Here is a 20507-nt window from a genome sequence, read left to right as displayed (position 1 = left end):
ATTCACAGCTCTTAATTTTAGGAAGAATGAGTAAATTAATGTGTCGGGTTATTGACTGACGTAAAATTTTTAGACGGTTGGTTTAGATTTGTGCTTAAAATTGACGTGTGTTCCATAAATTTTATGCTTGTCGATTACCCGTCCCTTTCCTTTTCGGCGGATAAGAAAATGACAGATATAACTTAAAATAAAATTAGATGGTATTTACAGGAATTAGCACCAATGATGACCCATATTATTACAGCCAAGCACAATACATCTTCCACCTATTATTATTCTGTACAAAATAAAGAAAAGCAATATAGTTAACATCATAATTCTATACCATATCTAATCCAAATAGGCATATATAAAAATAATTGTTGCTTGATAACAATTATTTTTATATATTATGCATATGCCATTCTATTATATTTTTAATAATTATGTACCCGATCATTTAGAAAATAGGTAATTATTACGTTAAAATTGAACAACGCCATCTATATTGTTTTTAGGGAACGTGGCCTGGAAAGTCCCTTAATGTATTATTTCTCATAATTTGTTAATGACTATAACAATTTCTTATTTAACATAAATATTTTACTAAAAAGTTACTTTAATTTCAAGGCTTAGATAAATAAATAAATAAAATAGGGTATTGAAAAACAGAATGTTGGTGTGACAACCCTAGTAGCGGCTGCCATGATTTGGCGTTTGTCTTGTCACGTATATCGTCTGCGAAATTACGAAAATGCCTCGCGATAATTTTAAATGGACCTCTCTGCTCTCGTTCTTCATATTCTTTACTCCAATCTTCGCAGAATGGAACACAAGGGATTACGTTCGGAGGGAACATTCTCTCACAAAACCGTATCAGGGTGAGTGACCTCTGTTCGCAAGTTTGGTTGTGATTTTATTGAATTTTCTCGAATATTACATTATTTTTTTACGTTTTAGGGAGTGGAATGTCGGTGCCTTACTGGGACTTCTTAGGTAGCACAATAGTAACGTCAAATTATGTTCGGTTGACTCCTGATTTGCAGTCGAAGTCTGGTGCTCTTTGGAACTCTGTGGTAAGTTGCCTCTAGCTATCAGGAACTTTATAGCCATTTCGCGATAAGGAGCCAATAAAGACACGTTGTGTTTCGGCATGACAAACACAGTAAAATCGATTTAATATACAGTGCACAATGAATTTTCCATGGGTGATATGAAGAATTAATTAGTGTACAGTACTATAAGAACAGTGATTTTTCGATGATAAATCCACCATTTTTCCATGAATATAAACTGTTACTCTTGCCCATAGTCATTGGTATTAGGATACATGAGATATAAGGAAGCTAAAATTTTCATAAAATAATGTGTATGCATTATATCAAGCCGATTATTTAGTCACCACCTTTGTTTCATGTGAATCATTGTCTTTGTTGATAAGTTACACTGAATAATAATATAAATAACATTATCACATAGTATTGATTTCATATACAATGTCATATTGACATTGTCAGTGTTGATAAATTGGTGCCAATTATATACCTACATTTTATAGTCAAAATATCACAAACATACTAATTCAAAAGTAGTGTTTGGTTTGTTTGTTAATGTGGTGTCCAATATGGATATACAGGGTGTTAGTGACATCGTAACGAAAACTTCGAGGGATGATTCAGGCCATGATTCTTAGTTGATATGAAATGGAATTTTCCGTCGCAAAAGTATGGAACGGAAAATAATTTAAATAAGCTCTAAAATTTTCATGACTTCTCGGACAGGAAATTCCACTTGATATCGACTCAGAATCATGGTCTGAATCATCCCCTTCAGTATTCGTTACAGTGTCACTAACACCCATACCTACTTGTATGGCTACTGTATGTACTTGTATGGGGTGTAAGTGACATCGTAACGAAAACTTTGAGGGGTGATTCAGGCCATGATTCTGAGTTGATATCAAGTGGAACTTTCCATCGCAAAAGTATAGAATTGAAAATAATTTAAAAAAACTAAAAAAAATAACATGAATTTTGCGATGGAAAATTCCACTTGATATTAACTCAGAATCATGGTCTGAATCATCCCTCTGAGTATTCGTTACGATGTCACTAACACCCTGTATATGTTTTTTCTTTCTTTGATTATATTTAAGATGCATAACAATAACATAAAACATCAAACAAAATATTGTTACATAACTTCAAGTAAAGGCATACACTAAATTACCTACAATGCACATATGTATTGATAAGAAAATATTTTGTTTTATTGAGTCTGATCTGAATGGTTATGAAAAATAAAAAAAAAAAAAAAAAAAAAAAAACTTGTGAATTCATTCTTGTAATATCTCTTAATAACATACACACTCACCACAGTCTCCATGGTCTAGTGGTTAGAGCATTGGGCTCACAGTCTGGACGTCCAGGTTCGATACACATATATCCTTGTTTACACAATCCATCCACACTATCTTGGCTCGTCCCCTACCCATATATCCATCCACATTGATACTCATAACTATCAATACTCAATTATTTATTGCATTCCAAGTAGTACAATGGGGTGTTACGTAGGCATAGGAATTAAAACATGGACCCTGTAGGGCACAGCAACGTTGAAGGGAAGAGAGGAAGTGTGTATTAAAATTAAAACTTATCATTTAAATATTCGTCTACAGTATAATAGCTCTTTTTAATTAGCTTTGTTTTTAGATTTTTTATAAATAAATTAGTTTTTGTTTCATCTTTTAAGTACTTTGAGAGCTTATTATATATTGTACTGGACGTTACTAATGGGCTTGTGGTGTCAGTTTTAGCCTAGAATTTAGCTTATTTTTTTAGCTTTTGTTATATGCCTTTCATCCCTTTTTTTACATTTAACTAGGTAGATAGATAAAATACTTTATTGGGCACAATATACACAAGATACAGAAATAAGGACAACAGATACAGAAAGGAACAAGCAACCTTACCAATTACCTAAAATAAAAAAGGCAAACATATAGAAGCTTCCAGAACAATATAGAAATACAAATTTGACTACTAAATTAAGTATCTGCATACAGGTTTTATTACCTTCTTTATTAATATTTCACCTATTTATGTCACACAGAACTGTTTGTGTTGTGGTAAAGATAGCTTCGATAGCTCCAGTGGTGTACGTAAACATAGGTCGCGTTGGTTGCTTGAGCGAAAAGGGCGCTTATGCAAAAATATCCTACAGACAAGTAACAGAGGGAAGGTGGGAAAAACTTACAGATGCGCTGCAAAACGGAGATTTATATCCCCGGGGACACCGTTGCTCGACGAGGGCCCTCGGAGATGATGATTCAGATGGCTGCGTGCACTTTTATGATGATAATTGTATTTTGTTTGGTCGGCCGGCACTCTCACGCACGGTTGTTGAAGTAAGAAGAGAATGAATGATTCGGAAATTTGAGTGAGCGTGTTCGATGAATGAATGAGCGCCGCCGGGTGATAGGAAAGGGTAGGAAGCGGGAATGTCTGATACTTGAACATTTTCCCCCCCCGCTGGCGAAATTTTGAGCCAGAAAGGCAATCAAAATCTTCACATTTGTTCACTCCAGCCACCAACAGAGTAAATTTGATAGACTATGATATGATGAGTTCTGTGTGACTGAATGTAAACTGATATGATGTGTGATAGAAATGATAAATATGCAATTATGATACATTATGATAAGTGTGATTTTTTGAAAAGAAATGTTAACATTGAAAATATACATAATTATGATAAAATAATAGAATGTCAAAATATTGCCAAGTTAACAGAGAATGTTTAGTCATATCCATCTGGGATAGGACAAAGCTTCACAAGAGGCCGTGTAATGACACCCTGTGTAGTCCTGACACTGGCGGAGCGGGCTATACCATCACGACCAGTGTACAGAGCAATGATGCGACCGAAGCGCCATCGCAAAGGATGCGCCAATTCGTCTTTGATAATAACGAGCTGGTCAGGTTTAACAGTACTAATGGGTTTTGACAATTTCAAGCGTTGTGACAGATACTCCATGACATGCTTCTGATATTCTTGATGAAATGATGGATTACGAAGCAAAGGCTTTTCAAGCTGCTTGAATTGACGAAGGGCTATATCATATGAACCCTCAAAAGTTGGCTCTTGGTCACGAAACGGAAGCCGAACGATGTATCGCCCGTGTGCGTCACGCTCATGTGTTGATTGATAAATCTCCTCACAGCGCACGTCGTCTGGAGAGAGACTTGATTTTTCTGATGATGATGGTATAGTGTCAATCTCCCAAAACTTTTGGACTGCATCGTCTAACTTTGCATCCATTGATAAATGATTGATTGATAATGGTACGGGAGATGATGTTGATGATAATGTTTTACCCATGAGGACGTATCCAAACACGGTATTGATGGCTGATGCTGTCTGATCTCCGCCGTCTATCTTGCCCGGCAATAAGATGTGCGGAAAGATCTCGCCACCGATGAGAATATCAACGGGACGCGAAGTGTGAAAATGCTCATCTGCGAGCTTTATGTTTGATATATGTTTGAAATGATCCTTGATAATAGGATGAGTAGGCATGTCGCCACAAATCTTGTTAAGAGTCACAGCCTCAGTGGAAAACAACGGCTCCGTTTTACCTACTGGACGGATCTCCATGAAAACTTTGTTAAATGATTTTGTAGGTATTCCACCTATACCGGACATGGGTGTGTTTGATTTATAACGAGTCAGGCCTAAACGGTTGACACAAGCGTTTGTTATGATGTGGCTCTGACTACCTGGGTCCAACAATGCGCGGACCTTCTGATAACAACCCCTACCATCCCTAACTTCCACCTCTGCCGTAGCCAGCATCACAAATGAAGACCCGGACATACCGCCAGAAACATTGGAGAGAGAGGTAACAGGTGTGATCGCACTCTCATCAGACACTGAAGCGGTCTGATTGTTTGATGATGATGAAGTTTGATTATTATTAACTGATGACTTAGATTGTTGACTTTTGTTTGATGAATTAGATTGTTGATTTTTGTTGGTTGGAAAATGCAATAAACTGTTATGTTTTTTATTACAATATTTGCAAGTATGTGATGAGAAACATTGATCAGCAGAGTGATTTGAACGGAGACAATTTAAACAAAGTTTATTTTGTCTGACAAGTTTGGAACGTTCCTGAGGAGACTTTGATAAAAAGCTTGAACACATGAAAAGAGGATGATATTTAGAGCACAAAATACAACCTGTGCCAGATGCTTGTGCTAGCAACATGGTTGGTGCCGTTCTTGACTGGTTCTGCTTGGGCTGTGCTTGATTTTTATTGGATGTGACATTACCCGTTGACAAGGTAGAGCGTTCCAGAGCGGAGCACCTATCTTCTAAGAATTTTTGTAATTCAGAATAGGAAGGAAAATCACTACCCTTCGTAGACAATTCGAATGCCTCACGTGACTTCGGATCTAATCTTGTCAACAAAGAATGAAACAGAACAAAGTCCCAATCGGTTGTAGGGAGCCCTAAGCTTTTGAGCATTGAAAGATTCTCGTTGAATGTATCCAACAAATTCCTCAGAAGATGAGCTGAGCCTGAAGGAACCGGCTTTGAATTGGTGATCTGTTCCCAACATACAAAAGCAAGGTATCGTTTGTTATTGTATCTGTTTTTTAAAGCCTCATAAGCACTCAGATAATTGGCTTCCGAAATAGGATATGGCCTGATGATGTTAATTGGTTCACCCGACAGTGATGTTTGTAAATACTGGAATTTTTCCACATTAGACAAATCTGTACGGCGGTGAACAAGGGTATTGAATAAGTCAATGTAACCCGGAAAGTCTTTAAATTGACCTGAAAATGTTGGCAACTTAATAGTGGGCAATTTGCTATGTGATTTGCTAGGTGGAGGTGCATCTTGTTGTGGCTTTGGTTTTTCCGCAGGCAATAAATTACGCTTAATCTCAAGAATTTCGAAGAACATGTCATCAGCTTTCTCTTGGTATATCGCTTCTTCACTTATCATGTCACTTGTAGCTTGAGACTTGTCTAATTCACTCATGAGACTGACATGCGCATCATTAAAGGAGTCCATGATAGACTCTAAGCGTGAACACCATGTTACAAAACGAGGCAAAATCGCGACATCCTTCTCACAACTTCTTGCGCACTTGACACCATCTTCTAGGCGTTTGAAAGCTATATTTCGCTTTGATCTATAGTGGGACAGCAACGATTCACTCATTTTGAACGAAATTAATCAGTAAAGTTGAGAAAAACAACAAGAAACTGATTTGATGTTATAACCAACACTTCCGAGATAATGTTAACTTTGTGCTTAATTCAGGCTGTAAAGAAGGCTAAAAAACATAAAACATATGATGATCTATCGATTGATAATGTTATTATCCCGAAAACAATAGAAAATTGTGAAAAATAAACGATAATCTTCTACAAAATGCAATACGATACGAAAATGCAAATTGACAGCTAATGGAATGAATGTTATGAAGAATTCGAATGAATGACATTAATTATTCACTCATTGAATGGTAATATTTTTCTACCATAGAACGAATATTATCCGAATGATTGAATGTTATGATGAGTGCTATTCTGATAACTGTTTACGTACGATACAATTTTTTTTGTTTAATATTAAATTCGAAGGACCGTTAATTTTTTATGACAAAAGTGTCGTCATATGGTACGAACACTAAAATGAAATAAAATGATAGATGTGATGCAAATTAACTTATTGTGCGATATGCTACACAAAAGATAATTATTTATGTTTAATGAAAAACGCTATGTTTCGAGTGCGATATGCTACACTGAAATCATACGCCAATTATGAAATGATATTTTTCAAGTGCGATATGCTACACTGAAAATTAACTGATGTGAATGTGATACAAAAATAACGATATTCGTTGAGTGCGATATGCTACACTCAAACAAAAATACGTTAATGTGCTGATGTTGCACCAAGTGATTCTCACAACAAAACAAAATGATGTAATTTTAAGCGCCGTATGGTACGCCCAAAAAAAAAATGAATTTGATGAACTGTTTTAGTGTCGCATGTTACACATAAAACAACGCTTGATATGGTACAAAACGTAGGTTAGAAAACCGTATTATACGATTGTACAAAAACGTTATGAGAATCGGCTCCCAACGACCGCGCTCGCGCCGAACCGACAAGTTTCAACCGGTAGAAGAAGAAAAAATATGAATGAATCTTTCTCTTACTACCCCAAATGGATGAAACTAATTAATTAAATATGATGTAAATATGTTGAAAAGTGTAAAATATGTTGTGATATGATAATATTTATGTTCCCTACGTGAAATATCACTTGTTTTTTATTAGAAAGTTGATGGCTTTTGCGAACAAATATGGACGCCAAAACTTTTTCTCAAACAACCAATTTGCGGTGCAAATATGAAAATTCGGCTCGTAAGGCCCAAAAATGTTTGTGTTGTGGTAAAGATAGCTTCGATAGCTCCAGTGGTGTACGTAAACATAGGTCGCGTTGGTTGCTTGAGCGAAAAGGGCGCTTATGCAAAAATATCCTACAGACAAGTAACAGAGGGAAGGTGGGAAAAACTTACAGATGCGCTGCAAAACGGAGATTTATATCCCCGGGGACACCGTTGCTCGACGAGGGCCCTCGGAGATGATGATTCAGATGGCTGCGTGCACTTTTATGATGATAATTGTATTTTGTTTGGTCGGCCGGCACTCTCACGCACGGTTGTTGAAGTAAGAAGAGAATGAATGATTCGGAAATTTGAGTGAGCGTGTTCGATGAATGAATGAGCGCCGCCGGGTGATAGGAAAGGGTAGGAAGCGGGAATGTCTGATACTTGAACAGAACATATTTAACATAACACACAACTCCATGTATAAATTATACTTTGTTACATTTTAAAAACATTAACATTTTTACGATGTTTTAACAAGTGGTAAAACAGTAGTTTGGTGTGAAATATGTGTTGTAGATAGGTGCCTAATGGGTGGGATAGCGTAAAAGAAACTAGAATGAACTTCTTCTCTTCTATCATGTAGGTTGTGAGGTGCATTACCAACCTCAGCAACCCTAGTGTCAGGGTTGTTGAGCTGCCGATATCAAACTCTTCAATGACCTTGCGACTAACGAATAAAATAATAGGTACTTCTTACCTTTTCTTACTTCACAAGTATAATCGGCGAGAGACATTTTCTATTATAGGCTAATTTAGGTCCGTAATAGGCGCGACAGCTCCAGTAATAAAGACCTTATCACATACAAGTTTCGGTTGCAAATTACTAAACTGTAACATCTACCGCCCTAGATTCGGCAAGGCTTATTACGGTCAAACGAGCTGGGTCAAGGTGACATTGCTGTTGAATGGAAATGTTACCTTAAAACAATCTGTAATAAAGGTGATAATCCATTAATCTTATAAGTAAGAAGTCAGAATAAACCAAGCTGTGCAATTTTAGATGGAAGTCTCTTTTACATAAGGTAGTTTATACTTTGTGATATCAGAGTCAATTGGAAAATTGTTTTCATCTGCATACAAAATTGAATGACAATGGTCTTGAATAAATGACACACTTGGTCGTACGTGACCTCTGAGGCTTAGCAGTGAAGAGTATTTGTCATCAGTGTCCCGGGTCCTGGATTCGATTCCCAGTGGAGACCTATCACAAAAATTACTTTATGGTCCCTAGTTTGGTTAGGACATTACAGGCTCAACACCTGATTGTCCGAAAGTGAGATGATCCGTGCTTCGGAAGGCACGTCAAGCCGTTGGTCCCGGTTACTACTTACTGATGTAAGTAAATAGTCGTTACATGAGCCATGTCAGGGGCCTTTGGCGGCTCAATCGTAACCCTGACACCAGTGTTGATAAGGTTGGTACTCCACCTCACAACCCACACGATAGAAGAAGAGAATGTCCCGGGTTCGATTCCTAACGGCGACTTTTATGGCCTCGGCTGGTTATCACCGTTCAGGTAAACCCAAACCTGACCGAGTATTCCGTTAGACCAACTTATCACGTAGTTAAATGTCCAGCTTGATTGAATCCCGATACCGGACTTGCACCAAAGAGTAATAACGCTTAAGTGCCGTTTTCACTAACACAGTTGGGTTGGCTTCACTATTAGGTCTTAAGTGCAACCAGTTAGGTAATTTATTACTTTGAAAGGAATCGAATGGACTTTTGCACCTTATAGCACATCCATCGCAAGATGAAATAAGTACCCACACATCACCGAGCTTTCTGTTAGACCAAGACATAGAAAAAGGAATTATACTAGGCCAGAATATTACTACGTATAGAACGGCAACTCTCCGAAAGCGAGCTAGGTTTACCTCCCCTGCGCCTCCCCCCCCCCCCCGAACATAGTTTAGACTTATTTATTTATTTATTTTCATGGGATAATAAACAATTATACATGATATATTAACAATAGGTGTATGATTTTTTCACATAAGTACATGTACAATCAACCACATTATCCACGTATTAGTTTACAATGTCGTCTAGTGAGTTGAAATAGGTTATGTTATAAATTAAACAAAAAATAAATCAGCTCAGGGCTTGAATAACTTGAATCATATGGTGTCAGACGTCACACACACAGATGCGCGTGTACGATTATGTCAATGTGTAGTGTCTGTGTAAGACGAGGTTGTTTGTATGAAGTGTCCGGGGTGTGACCAAGGTGGTGAGCCGTATCGCCGATACGTGATACTTAGTTTTTTTTTGTCCGCAGCCATGTTACACGCGCAACTGGGAGTTGCAAGTGCAGTTTAAGGTGCACGGCAAAGGCAAGGAGCTATTCGGCGATGGGTTTGCGCTGTGGTACGTGCGCGACCGCATGCAGACGGGGCCCGTGTTCGGGAGCAAGGACTACTTCCACGGCTTGGCCATCATAATGGACACATACAGCAACCATAATGGGGCGCATAACGTGAGTTTTATTTAATTAGTTGAGGAGCTCGGTAGAAGGAAAGAGAGGAAGGGGAAGACCAAGAAGAGCTTACATGGAACAGATTAAAGAAAAGGTTAACGTCGTGTCTTATAGGGAAGTCAAGGAATTGGCCTTTGATAGACTGGAATGGAAAATGCTACACCGACAAGAGCGTGGCTCTTAAATTGATGATGATGATGAGGAGCTCGGTGGCGCAGCGGTAAACGCGCTCGGTCTGCGATTGTTGGAGTTAAGCGACTTTCGCAAAGGCCGGTCATAGGATGGGTGACCACAAAAAAAAAGTTCTTCAACTTAGAGGGATGATTCAGACCATGATTCTGAATTAATATCAAGTGGGATTTTCCGTTGCAAATTCATGATTTTTTTTAGTTTTTTTTTTAATTATTTTCAAAACTATACTTTTGCGACGGAAATTTCCACTTGATATTAACTCAGATTCATGGTCTGAATCATCCCTCTAAGTTTTCGTTACGATGACACTAACACCCTGTATCATGCTTAAGGCCCAAACTCTTTTAAATTTGACGGGTAATATGGGTTCCTTTTTATACGGGTAACGTTTTCGTGTTATTCCAGCACCACCACCCTTATATATCGGCGATGATAAACAACGGGTCGTTGCACTATGACCACGACCGCGACGGCACTCACACGCAGCTCGCCGGCTGCGAGGGCAAGTTCCGCAACTTCAACCATGACACGCATCTCTCCATCGTCTACAAGGATGATACGCTTATAGGTAAAAAATAACTGTTTAACTGTAACTAACTAACTGTAACTGTAACTTTTAGGTAGTAGATAACTGTTTGTTCATCTAGGCCACTTCCCCGCGGCGACTTTTTACAGCGATGCAGTAGCGATTTTGTCGCGCGTTCGCGTCGATACAGTCGCTATGCGGTCGCTAGCTGTTCCCTAGCTCTCATAACCACGGTTCGGATCTTCTTCTGTGGACTGTAGGCGGTGTAAATCGTGGAGGTCGAGGGTTTTCTTCCAACCAAGTGCAAGTTTTTTTTTTGACGTGATTGTAGATTTGCTGCAGATGGCATTAACTATTTGGCCGGACGAATGGGGAGCGCTGGGGTGAATATCTAAATGTCAAGTTTGGTGTAAAGTTCACCACCAAACTTGACATTTTGATATTCACCCGCTGAAGGTTAAGACTCGGCCAGGTGCATGTAAACGCCAGTTTTGTGTCACTGCTATTTATTTATATAGAAAATTATACCGCCATTCAATTTCCGACTTTTATTGGCATATGAATATATTAGAAGAAGATTCTAACTTTATTTACTATATGGAAAACCACCAGCTTATAAAACAAAATAGGCCTATTGCAAGTTTTCACCAATAGAATCAATATAGATAAAGTATTATTAATAATAATAATGATAATTGCTGCTTGGCAATAAGGCCGCCAGATTGTACTATATCTATCATCCATTTGTGTAAATTTGTTTTGTATGTTATGTGCAGTAAAGTATATTTGATTTGATAAAATCAGCCGCAATTGGCTGACTGTATTGGGCTAGTTTTCCCTTCGCGGGTTGGAAGGTCAGACAGGCAGTCGCTTCTGTAAAAGCCGGACCTGTCAAATCCGGACCTGTCAAATCCGGACCTGTCAAATCTTCAGGTTAGGTAAGCGGACCCCGTGAAAAACGGGATAATGCACATGATGGACATGATGGTTACATCGAGGTGACCATGAGAATTTATTTCTTGGCTTTCTAACCTACTCTTGACTACTTTGTTGACACTACTGCTCGAGTCCAAAACTTATACTCCCTAGTAACATTCCAGGAAGTTTAAAATACTGTACTGTGTTACAAACACTGTATCCACACGTTTGAATTTGTGACGGCTTGTAAATGTTTACCAAGCGTGCGAACGAATTTAAGATTGGCCTTCCCTGGTAGTATTCCAGGATCTTTAAAATGTCTTCATTTGAGCTCGTAAACCAAGCCAAACTCTGTATCCAAACGTTTGAATTTGTGACGGCTTGTAGAGGTTTGCCAAGCGTGCGAGCGAATTTAAGATTAGCCTGGCAAAACTAATACCGCGATATTGTCCACAGTGTCAACAGACCTGGACGGCAAGAACGCGTGGAAGGAATGCCTGCGAGTGGAGAAGGTGTTGCTGCCGACGGGGTATTTCTTTGGGGCGTCGGCCACCACCGGCGACCTCAGCGACAACCACGACATCATCGCCATCAAGATGTTCGAGCTTGATCTGCTCGACACGGTAAATTATCTTTTAATTAAGTAATTAGACAAATTATAATCGAGACTGTGATCGGTGTGTATGTATGTACAGTCATGAGCAATATAATGTACCCACTTTAGGACTCTGTGGCACTAACATATTTGACATTTAGTGAGACTTACAGTTCAATTTGTCAAAAAAGTTAATGCGACATGGTACCAAAGTGTATACATATTAATGCTCGTAACCGTACATACATATGCTGAATATTTCAGATGTTGAATTAATGACTAGAAGGTATTTACATAGCAAGATAAAATAAAACATCAAAGTTGACATTCTTATAAATAATACAATATTCAGTTCTAAAAGAAATCTTTATCGTTTCAGTCTCCATGGTCTAGTGGTTAGAGCGATGGACTCACGATCTTGGAGGTCCGGGTTCGATTCCCGATGGGGACATTGTCGAAATCACTTTGTGAGACTCGCCTTTGTTAGGCAAGGTTTATTGATGGGAAGCTGTGCCCAACAGTGGGACGTATATTTTCCTATACTATGAAATTGCTGCATGACTAACAAGGCCGCCTCTTGTGTCTTTTTGTATTTGTTTGTCGTACTAACAAAACCTTCGGAACGATTCATAATTATGCACATATTGATAAGCCATTGTTACTAACACTTAAACTAAATTCTATTCTGGCAAATAACTCGTAAAAGGACATTCTAGGCATAGTGTTTTTGATAACGAAACATTAGTTTTGACGAAACGACAGTAATTATGCTTTATCTATTTATTTATTTTCTCGACTCAATCGAATGTGTACGGTCACGAGTACTAATATGTATACACTTTGAAACCATGTCACATTAACTTTTTTGACTAATGTCAAATATGATAGTGCGACAGGGTTCTTAAGTGGGTACATGATATTGCTTATGACTGTACCCGTATTTGTGGTCAATATACATAAGCAGCCAATGTACGTCCCACTGCTGGGCACAGGCCTCCCCTCAATCAACCGGAGGGGGTATGGAGCATACTCTACCACACTGCTACACTGCGGCTTATCCAGATGTATGGGCTAGGAGCCCGGTAGCAACGGCTTAACGTACCTTCCGAAGCATGCAATCATCTTACTGTTTCGAACAAGCAGGTGATTCAGCGTGCAATGTCCTGGCCAAACAAAGATCAGTCTCACAAAGTGATTTCGACAATGTCCACATCGGGAATCGAACCTGGACCTCCAGTCGCTCTAACCACTAAACCACGAAAGCAGTTATGTTTGTAGGTAGTCACATTAGACAAAACATGCGCCATCAAAATTAGGACTCTGTACTTTATATAAACTGCCTATATACGTCCCACTGCTGGAGCATACTCCAGCACGCTGCTCCACTGCGGGTTGGTGGAGGTGTTTTTACGGCTAATAGCTGGGACCAACGGCTTAACGTGCCGTACGAAGCACGGAATCATCTTACTTTTTCGGACAAACAGGTGATTCAGCCTGAAAATCCTTACCAAACAAAGGACAGTCTCACAAAGTGATTTCGACAATGTCCCCATCGGGAACCGAACCCGGACCTCCAGATCGTGAGCCTAACGCTGTAACCACTAGACCACGGAGACTGTTATATTTTACACTTTAAAAAATAAAGCCTTTAATATTCTCCCTGTAACATTTCAGCAAGTGAAAGACGAAGACAGATCGAACATAATCCCATCAGCTGCGTCCTTCGAGGCCCCCAGAGAAAGAATTGAGGACGAAAAGCCAGCCATGTCTGGAGTCAAGACCTTCCTATGGATGATGTGTGTCGCGATCATAATCATCGTCCTCGTCGTTCTTGGCATCATGTGGTACCAGAAGAAACAAGAACAGTCCAGAAAGAGATTGTATTGATGAAGGTAATTGTACATAAAACGTAACGTTGACAGTTAACCCCGACGGAAAGCTTCGCCAAGACTGGAAAACACTGCGCGTTCATTTGAGTGGAATCGGAGCGCGGAGTGTCAGGATTTCTAGAACCCCAGGGATTCGAACCCGCGACACTACTTTGTAAGTCACGAGCTCTCCGACCTGAGCGGATAAAGGATATTTCAGTGGCTATACATTAACCACCTTACAAATAAAAAATAAACCACGTATGAACGTGGGTTTAAGTATTTGACAGCGGGGCTTTTTGGCGGGAACGGGACAGTTGCTTTCTTCATTGAGTAATCTAAATAATTAATACGAAGTGGTGTTTTGTGGTTAATGATCGCATTAAGTTAGTCGGAAGACATTCGCGAGTGTTATTATATCGGAGTATTCAATAAACAAAGTGTATCTGCCTATTTTCGCTTCGTGCCAGGAAGCCGCTTCATAACTCGAAAGTTTATGCGGACTTTTGAGTTAATTCGTTTGGGGTTCGGAGTAGGAGTCTACTCCGAGAGTGGGGGCTTAGGTTTCATCATCATCACCTTTCATCATTTCATTAATCATCTAGAAAAAAATACGTAAGACATGGCTGTATGGGCATAGTTCCCTTGGGTGAAAACCAAAACAAAAAAAAAGTATTTGACAACCAAGCCCCCCCCCCCCCTCCTGTTCATTGAGGGGAGGCCTGTGCCCAGCAGTAGGACGTATATAGGCAGTTTATATATATTATATCATACAATTCGACTGAACCTTGCTTGGCTGTCAAATACTTAAACCCACATTCATCCCTGGTTTATTTTTTATTTGTAAGGTGTTATATGAATAAATATTTTATTGCGTATATAGGTTTACAATAAAAAAAAACTTAAACAAAGTGACTGAAACCGGCCTGTGTTCTCATTCTTTTTTCTTGTTAGATCGTCAAAACGTCAAAAGCACGCCCCCGTTGCTATGACAACTCATAGTAATTCGCACTCGTAAATGGAACTCAACTGCTACTCAAATACAACAGGAATTATGTGACTCCGTTCGCTCCTATCCCACTCAAGTGGACGCGAAGCTTAAAAAAGTTTTCATACAAACATGACAATTATACCCTTTAGATATTGGTGCTACAATAAACCTGGTGTTGGACAATAAACAGACATAAAGTGCATTACAAATAAGATCTATTTAAGAATGGCAAAGGATGATGATTAGAAATGTATGGGAGGTCGTCTAGGCCACACAATAGCGACAAAACATTATATCATTTGAAAGGTATTTTGATCAGAAGAGGCATCATAGAGAATATGATAGTTTCCTACGTCAAATGTAAATTATGAAATTCTGATTACCAAATAAAAACAGATATAAAGGTAACAAAAACCTTTTTCTTTTTACCGACTTCAAAATAGGAGGACATTCTTATTCGAACGGATTTTATTTTTCTATTTAACTTATGTATTAATTTTAATAACAAAAAATTTAATAACAAGTGCGACATTTTGTCACGTTTTTCCATGAAATCACATATCGTATTTTGATACAAATTTCATAGTAAATTTCGTGAGTTGACGTTTAGTAATCAGTAACTGATTTGACTAGTTGGAAACAACTTTATTAATCATCATCAGAAGACCTTTCTTTCCTTACCTTGACCTTTTTTATATTTTCTTTTCTTTTGTTTTGGTTCGTCGCTGCTGGTGGTCTTGGCCAGACTGGTCATTGAATCCTCTTTTTTGCAAGTGGCAAATGGTAACACAGGTTTCAATTAGCCAATTACAAATCGGAATTGTTAAATGTAATAAGGGAAATCAAAAAGGCCTTCATCGCTGCAGGCGCTTATGCAATTTCTATACACAAATATTTAAAAAATATATATTTATGTATTAGTCAATGTGGTCCTATGGTACAACGGCTTGCTTCTCAAACAGTACTGGGTACCGGACTTGCACCAATGACTTGTTAATTTACCTTCTTCTCTTCTTCTATCCTGTGGGTTGTGAGGTGAATTACCAACCCCATCAACCCTGGTGGCAGGGGCTCTGGGGGCAATTTACCTTAAGTGCAGTTTTCACTGACACAGTTGTCTCGACCATCATAGACGGCGATACGGCTCACTACCTATCACGTTGGGGAACAGAAAGCTCGGTGAAGCGTACCTTAGTTCATCTTGCGATGGATATAGGTATCCCTGACTACCCCAATTGGGATATCGTCGTGAGCTTATGTTATGTAAATATTTAAAAATGGCAGACGCGCCTGCCGCTATAACGGCCATTTTGATTTGGATTATCACAAATAGTGTTGCTAGTTTAAATAAAATGGAAGTTTTATAAAAATGGGTCTTCGCTATTATAAAAATACTCTCTTCAAAAGATTTCAGTTACTGTTCCGTCGTGGATTATTAAAAAATAACACCTAGCCTAGGTACGTAATTGGTATCTTTCTTTCGCTACAAATATAAGGCGCAAAATACGTGCCTAGGTTAAAAAATGACTATTTTCTTATTGGTACTACACTTGCTTAGTACCTACAAACAAATAAATAGTGGAAAAACCAACTGTGTTAATCTTTTTGATGTTTTTTTAGGTGTTTTGATTTGACCCTCTCATGACCATATTCAAAAACATTCCTTTTTTAAAAAAAACAATAAATTGATATTATAATTGATATTTCCCTCAGCTTTCGCGCTCGAACGATTTTCTTTTTTGAATTTGGAATTCATTTCATAATAATATTATTTACTTATTACTAATGACGTCATAGGTTGGTGCAACTCTTATTGTAGTCATAATAATAATATTCTCGACCAATCGAAACCATTATTGGTTATACGGCAATAATATTTAATAGTAACCCAGATAATATGATTGGATATGTACGTACGGTCACGAGTACTAATACGTATACACTTTGAAACCATGTCACATTAACTTTTTTGACAAATAAAACCGTAAGTCTCATTAAATGTCAAATAAGATAGTGCGACAGGGTTCTAAAGTGGGTACATGATATTGCTCATGAGTGTACAGACAGCAAAGTTGTTAACTTTAATTTGTATTCGGTGGCGGGAAATGGTGTATGTATAATTAAATCATGACTAGAAATTTGAGAACACTGTTTTCGAAGTACTATTATATGTAAAACAAGGAACGCGTGGGGGGAAAGGTAAGTAATATTATATCAATATAACATTCTCCCTCATTAATCCGTCCAATTCCTTTGATCATTCAAACGTACCAGGATTAGAATCTTAGCCGGACAAAGATATAGTACATCCCTTTCGCACTAACGGTATACAGGTTAGTGCGAAGGAGACGAGAGATATGTCACTCTAATAATGCTACGTTTTAAGGGGTATACACACAGATTTCTCCCGCAGGGGTACGGATCACCACCGTTAAATTCATTGAAAAAAAAAACATCTAAAAAGCAATATTACAATTTAACATTTGCGTATATATAAATAAGTGCTTTCTCAGATGAGTTGTTTCAATGTGGCCTTCTTAACCCCCCAGTAAGGATAACCAATATGTCAAAGGTTTTTAGATTTCTGGTCGATTTAACAAACTTTGTTTTCCGTACTTCAATTGATTATTGATGGCATCATAATACATAATTTATTTTCCTATGTAACCTATATTCCTAGCTGTAAAGTCAAAGATCTTTTTCAGTTGTTATCTTGTGTTATTATGGGGATGGATATACCGTACAAGGCTATTAACGTTGTGAAACGATAGTTGTTTTCTAAAGATTGATACACACTTTAAAAAAGTTTATGAACTTTTCCGGCCAATATGCAGGCAACATTACAAAGAGATATGTCAAAACAAACAAATTATTGTCTTACTTTTTTTTAGGAAACATTGATATGCATATAAAGATGTTTAATCGATATCTGCCCCTATAATAACTGCACTATTTATACATTTACATACGTAAAGTCATTAGATATTATAATTTATTTTTATTGCTCACGCATTCATAATAACATTTAGGTCATACTTTGTGTATAATTATATTAATGATTTAAAATATAACGAAAACAAACTAGATGGCGCTAGTGAGAAGTGAGGTCTATATATAAGCTATGTTCTTCTTTAAGTGTTCTATTATTTTTAAGTTTTTCTTTTTAGCCCTGTATTCACTATGCACATTTTTTTTTACCGCAATGCGTTATTTCTCCCTTAATCGGAAACCGTTACGTGTTATTTTCAAACTTAGTTGCATAATGAATACAAGGCATTTCACTAGCGCCTTTAAATACAAGATTGCCAAATCTTGCTCTAATTAACGATATACAGACGTTGAAAAAGTTTCTAGTGCTTTATTTACTCGCGCTCTTTTGTTCAGTAATAACTTCTTCCATAAAGCTATCAAATTACGTCATATGAATCTATTTTTTATTTTAAAAAAATATATATTTTTCAAGACCTGTGTATCGTATTAGGTGCGACTGACATATCTTCCTAGAGGTTGTTATGTTTCGAAATATTGTTTTCGTAAAGTATTTCAGTTCGTTATTTAGCATCGAAAATTATGTGGTATTTATATTTATTTCACTTTGTGTATGAGAGTAGAAAATTGTTAGAAACATCTTGACTTGGCTTTCAATTTTCATGGACATGGTCTAAAGTGGTTCAGAAGTATAGGGTAGGGTAATTATTAGGTAATTATATATTCGAAATAGTGTACTAAGATGTCAATGAGCAATTTTCCAGTTAGTTTCATTTTTATACGGAGATTTGGCGTTCATATCACATTAGGAACACTTGCTTGCTTGAATAAACTTCCATAAGTGATCTGAGCGCCATCTCTTACGAAAGAACTAAAATTATACGTACTCATTGATATACTACTACCGTAGATTGAACATCAATGTACGTACTGGAAAACTCCTCAGTGAGTCAATGATAAATGAAAGCCAAGACATTCATAGCCAATAAGAACATGGATACTTGTAAAATGTGGAATTTAAGGTGATTCGTTTTCCATACAAAAGTTGATGCAGTGCTACAGGAAAACGGATAGAGGAATATTGTTATAAAACCGATAAATAGTAATATTTTGGTGTATTATTTTCGCAAACTAACAAAAATTTAGGGTCCGAATACGAGAAGTACCATATTTCAGACCCTCAATTTTGATCAATTCTACATTTGTAGTGGTGCAGATTACAGTGTATTTGCTGAGCGTGTAGAGGTGTCAATGTTAGTTTGTGTGCGTGATAGTTTTTTTTTTTCTAAAGGCTTTGACTACTTGACAAGTGTAATAGAATGTCAGTGACAATTTATAAAGAGATTTTGTATGAAGAGAATAAATATAAATAAAAAACTAAAAATTCTACAATCTGAGAAAAGGAATATTGGAAAAATATTTTTGTAATAACGTATCTTATTTAAACATTTTTAAATAATGGGTAAATACCGTGTTTTAAAAGAGGACATATATTATAATAAAAAATCAATACATAAAATGAAAGAAATGGCTGTATGGGCATAGTTCCCTTTGCCTTACCCTTCGGGGAAAACCAAATCAAAAAAGAAGTTGTTGCATTTGCCGGCCTAAATAGTAGTCATTTATAATTAATTGTTTTTCCATCCAACATACAGATTTATTTATATTCTCGTTGCCGCGGACTTTTTGGTGGGACCGGGAACGGGAAGGTTGCTTTCTTCATTGAATAATCTAAATAATCAATACGAAGTGGTGTTTTGTGGTTAATGATCACATTAGTCGGAAAACATTCCCGATAGTATTATTAAATCGGAATATTCAATAAACAAAGTGTACCTATCTATTTTCGCTTTGCGCTAACAAGCCGCTTACTTCGTTTGGGGTTCGGAGTAGGAGTCTGCTCCGAGGGTGGGGGCTTAGGTTTCATCATTTCATTAATCATCATCAAGAAAAAAAAACACAAGACATGGCTGTATGTTCATAGTTCCCTTTGCCTTGCCCTTTGGGAAAAAAAATAAGATAAATTTTGAAATTCTTATGTATAATAAACAAACATCACAGACATCATGACAGATCTAAAACTAAATAAAATCTTTTTTCTTTTTTCTATTTGGCTTATTTATGAATTTTAATCAAGAAAACGTGATAATAAGTTCGACAGCAACCAGTTCAGGTCCCCGAAACAGCCCATTTCAGGCCGCGTATATATGGAAATACTACTTCAATACGTCCCAGCCTCGTCTTTTTTTAACGTCCTCGTTATAAAAAGACGTCCTAACCTGAACTAACTAACCTAACAATAAACACCACGCGTAAATATATGTCCAGAAATGCGCTGCAAGTCGTCTGGACTGGGCGCGAAAACAACATAGAATTCGATTAGCTGCTAAGTGTCCCGCATGCTATCACCAGCTGTCACTGACATACGTATGAAGTCCCGCGGATTTTATTGGAACTAAATGACAAGTCATAATAATTATATGCGGA

At 37.6% G+C, this 20507-nt stretch overlaps 1 protein-coding gene across 2 annotated transcripts; it reads left to right on the top strand.

The window, feature by feature from the left end:
• Positions 1-655: 655 nt before the first annotated feature.
• On the top strand, positions 656-20179 carry LOC126377154 (vesicular integral-membrane protein VIP36). Of its 2 annotated transcripts, XR_007567793.1 has the most exons (7): positions 656-860; positions 940-1055; positions 9745-9942; positions 10540-10702; positions 12035-12201; positions 13848-14357; positions 19730-20179. XR_007567793.1 is itself a non-coding variant. In XM_050024843.1 (6 exons), the coding sequence occupies exons 1-6, from the start codon at positions 734-736 to the stop codon at positions 14058-14060; spliced, it is 984 nt and encodes a 327-aa protein (XP_049880800.1). In that variant the 5' UTR covers positions 656-733; the 3' UTR covers positions 14061-18618. The 2 variants fall into 2 exon arrangements, 1 of the variants encoding a protein (XP_049880800.1); XM_050024843.1 differs by lacking the exon at positions 19730-20179 and having other exon boundaries at positions 13848-18618.
• Positions 20180-20507: the final 328 nt, after the last annotated feature.

The sequence above is a fragment of the Pectinophora gossypiella genome, chromosome 22, assembly GCF_024362695.1.
Source record: "Pectinophora gossypiella chromosome 22, ilPecGoss1.1, whole genome shotgun sequence".
NCBI lineage: Eukaryota > Metazoa > Arthropoda > Insecta > Lepidoptera > Gelechiidae > Pectinophora > Pectinophora gossypiella.
This window is presented reverse-complemented; position numbering and strand designations above follow the sequence as displayed.

Excerpts from the sequence above, each read along its gene's own strand:
- LOC126377154 (XM_050024843.1), top strand. The coding sequence starts at position 734 with ATGCCTCGCGATAATTTTAAATGGACCTCTCTGCTCTCGTTCTTCATA. Across the intron at positions 1,056-9,744 it reads GTGCTCTTTGGAACTCTGTG|CCATGTTACACGCGCAACTG; the intron begins GTAAGTTGCCTC and ends TTTTGTCCGCAG. Across the intron at positions 10,703-12,034 it reads CAAGGATGATACGCTTATAG|TGTCAACAGACCTGGACGGC; the intron begins GTAAAAAATAAC and ends TATTGTCCACAG.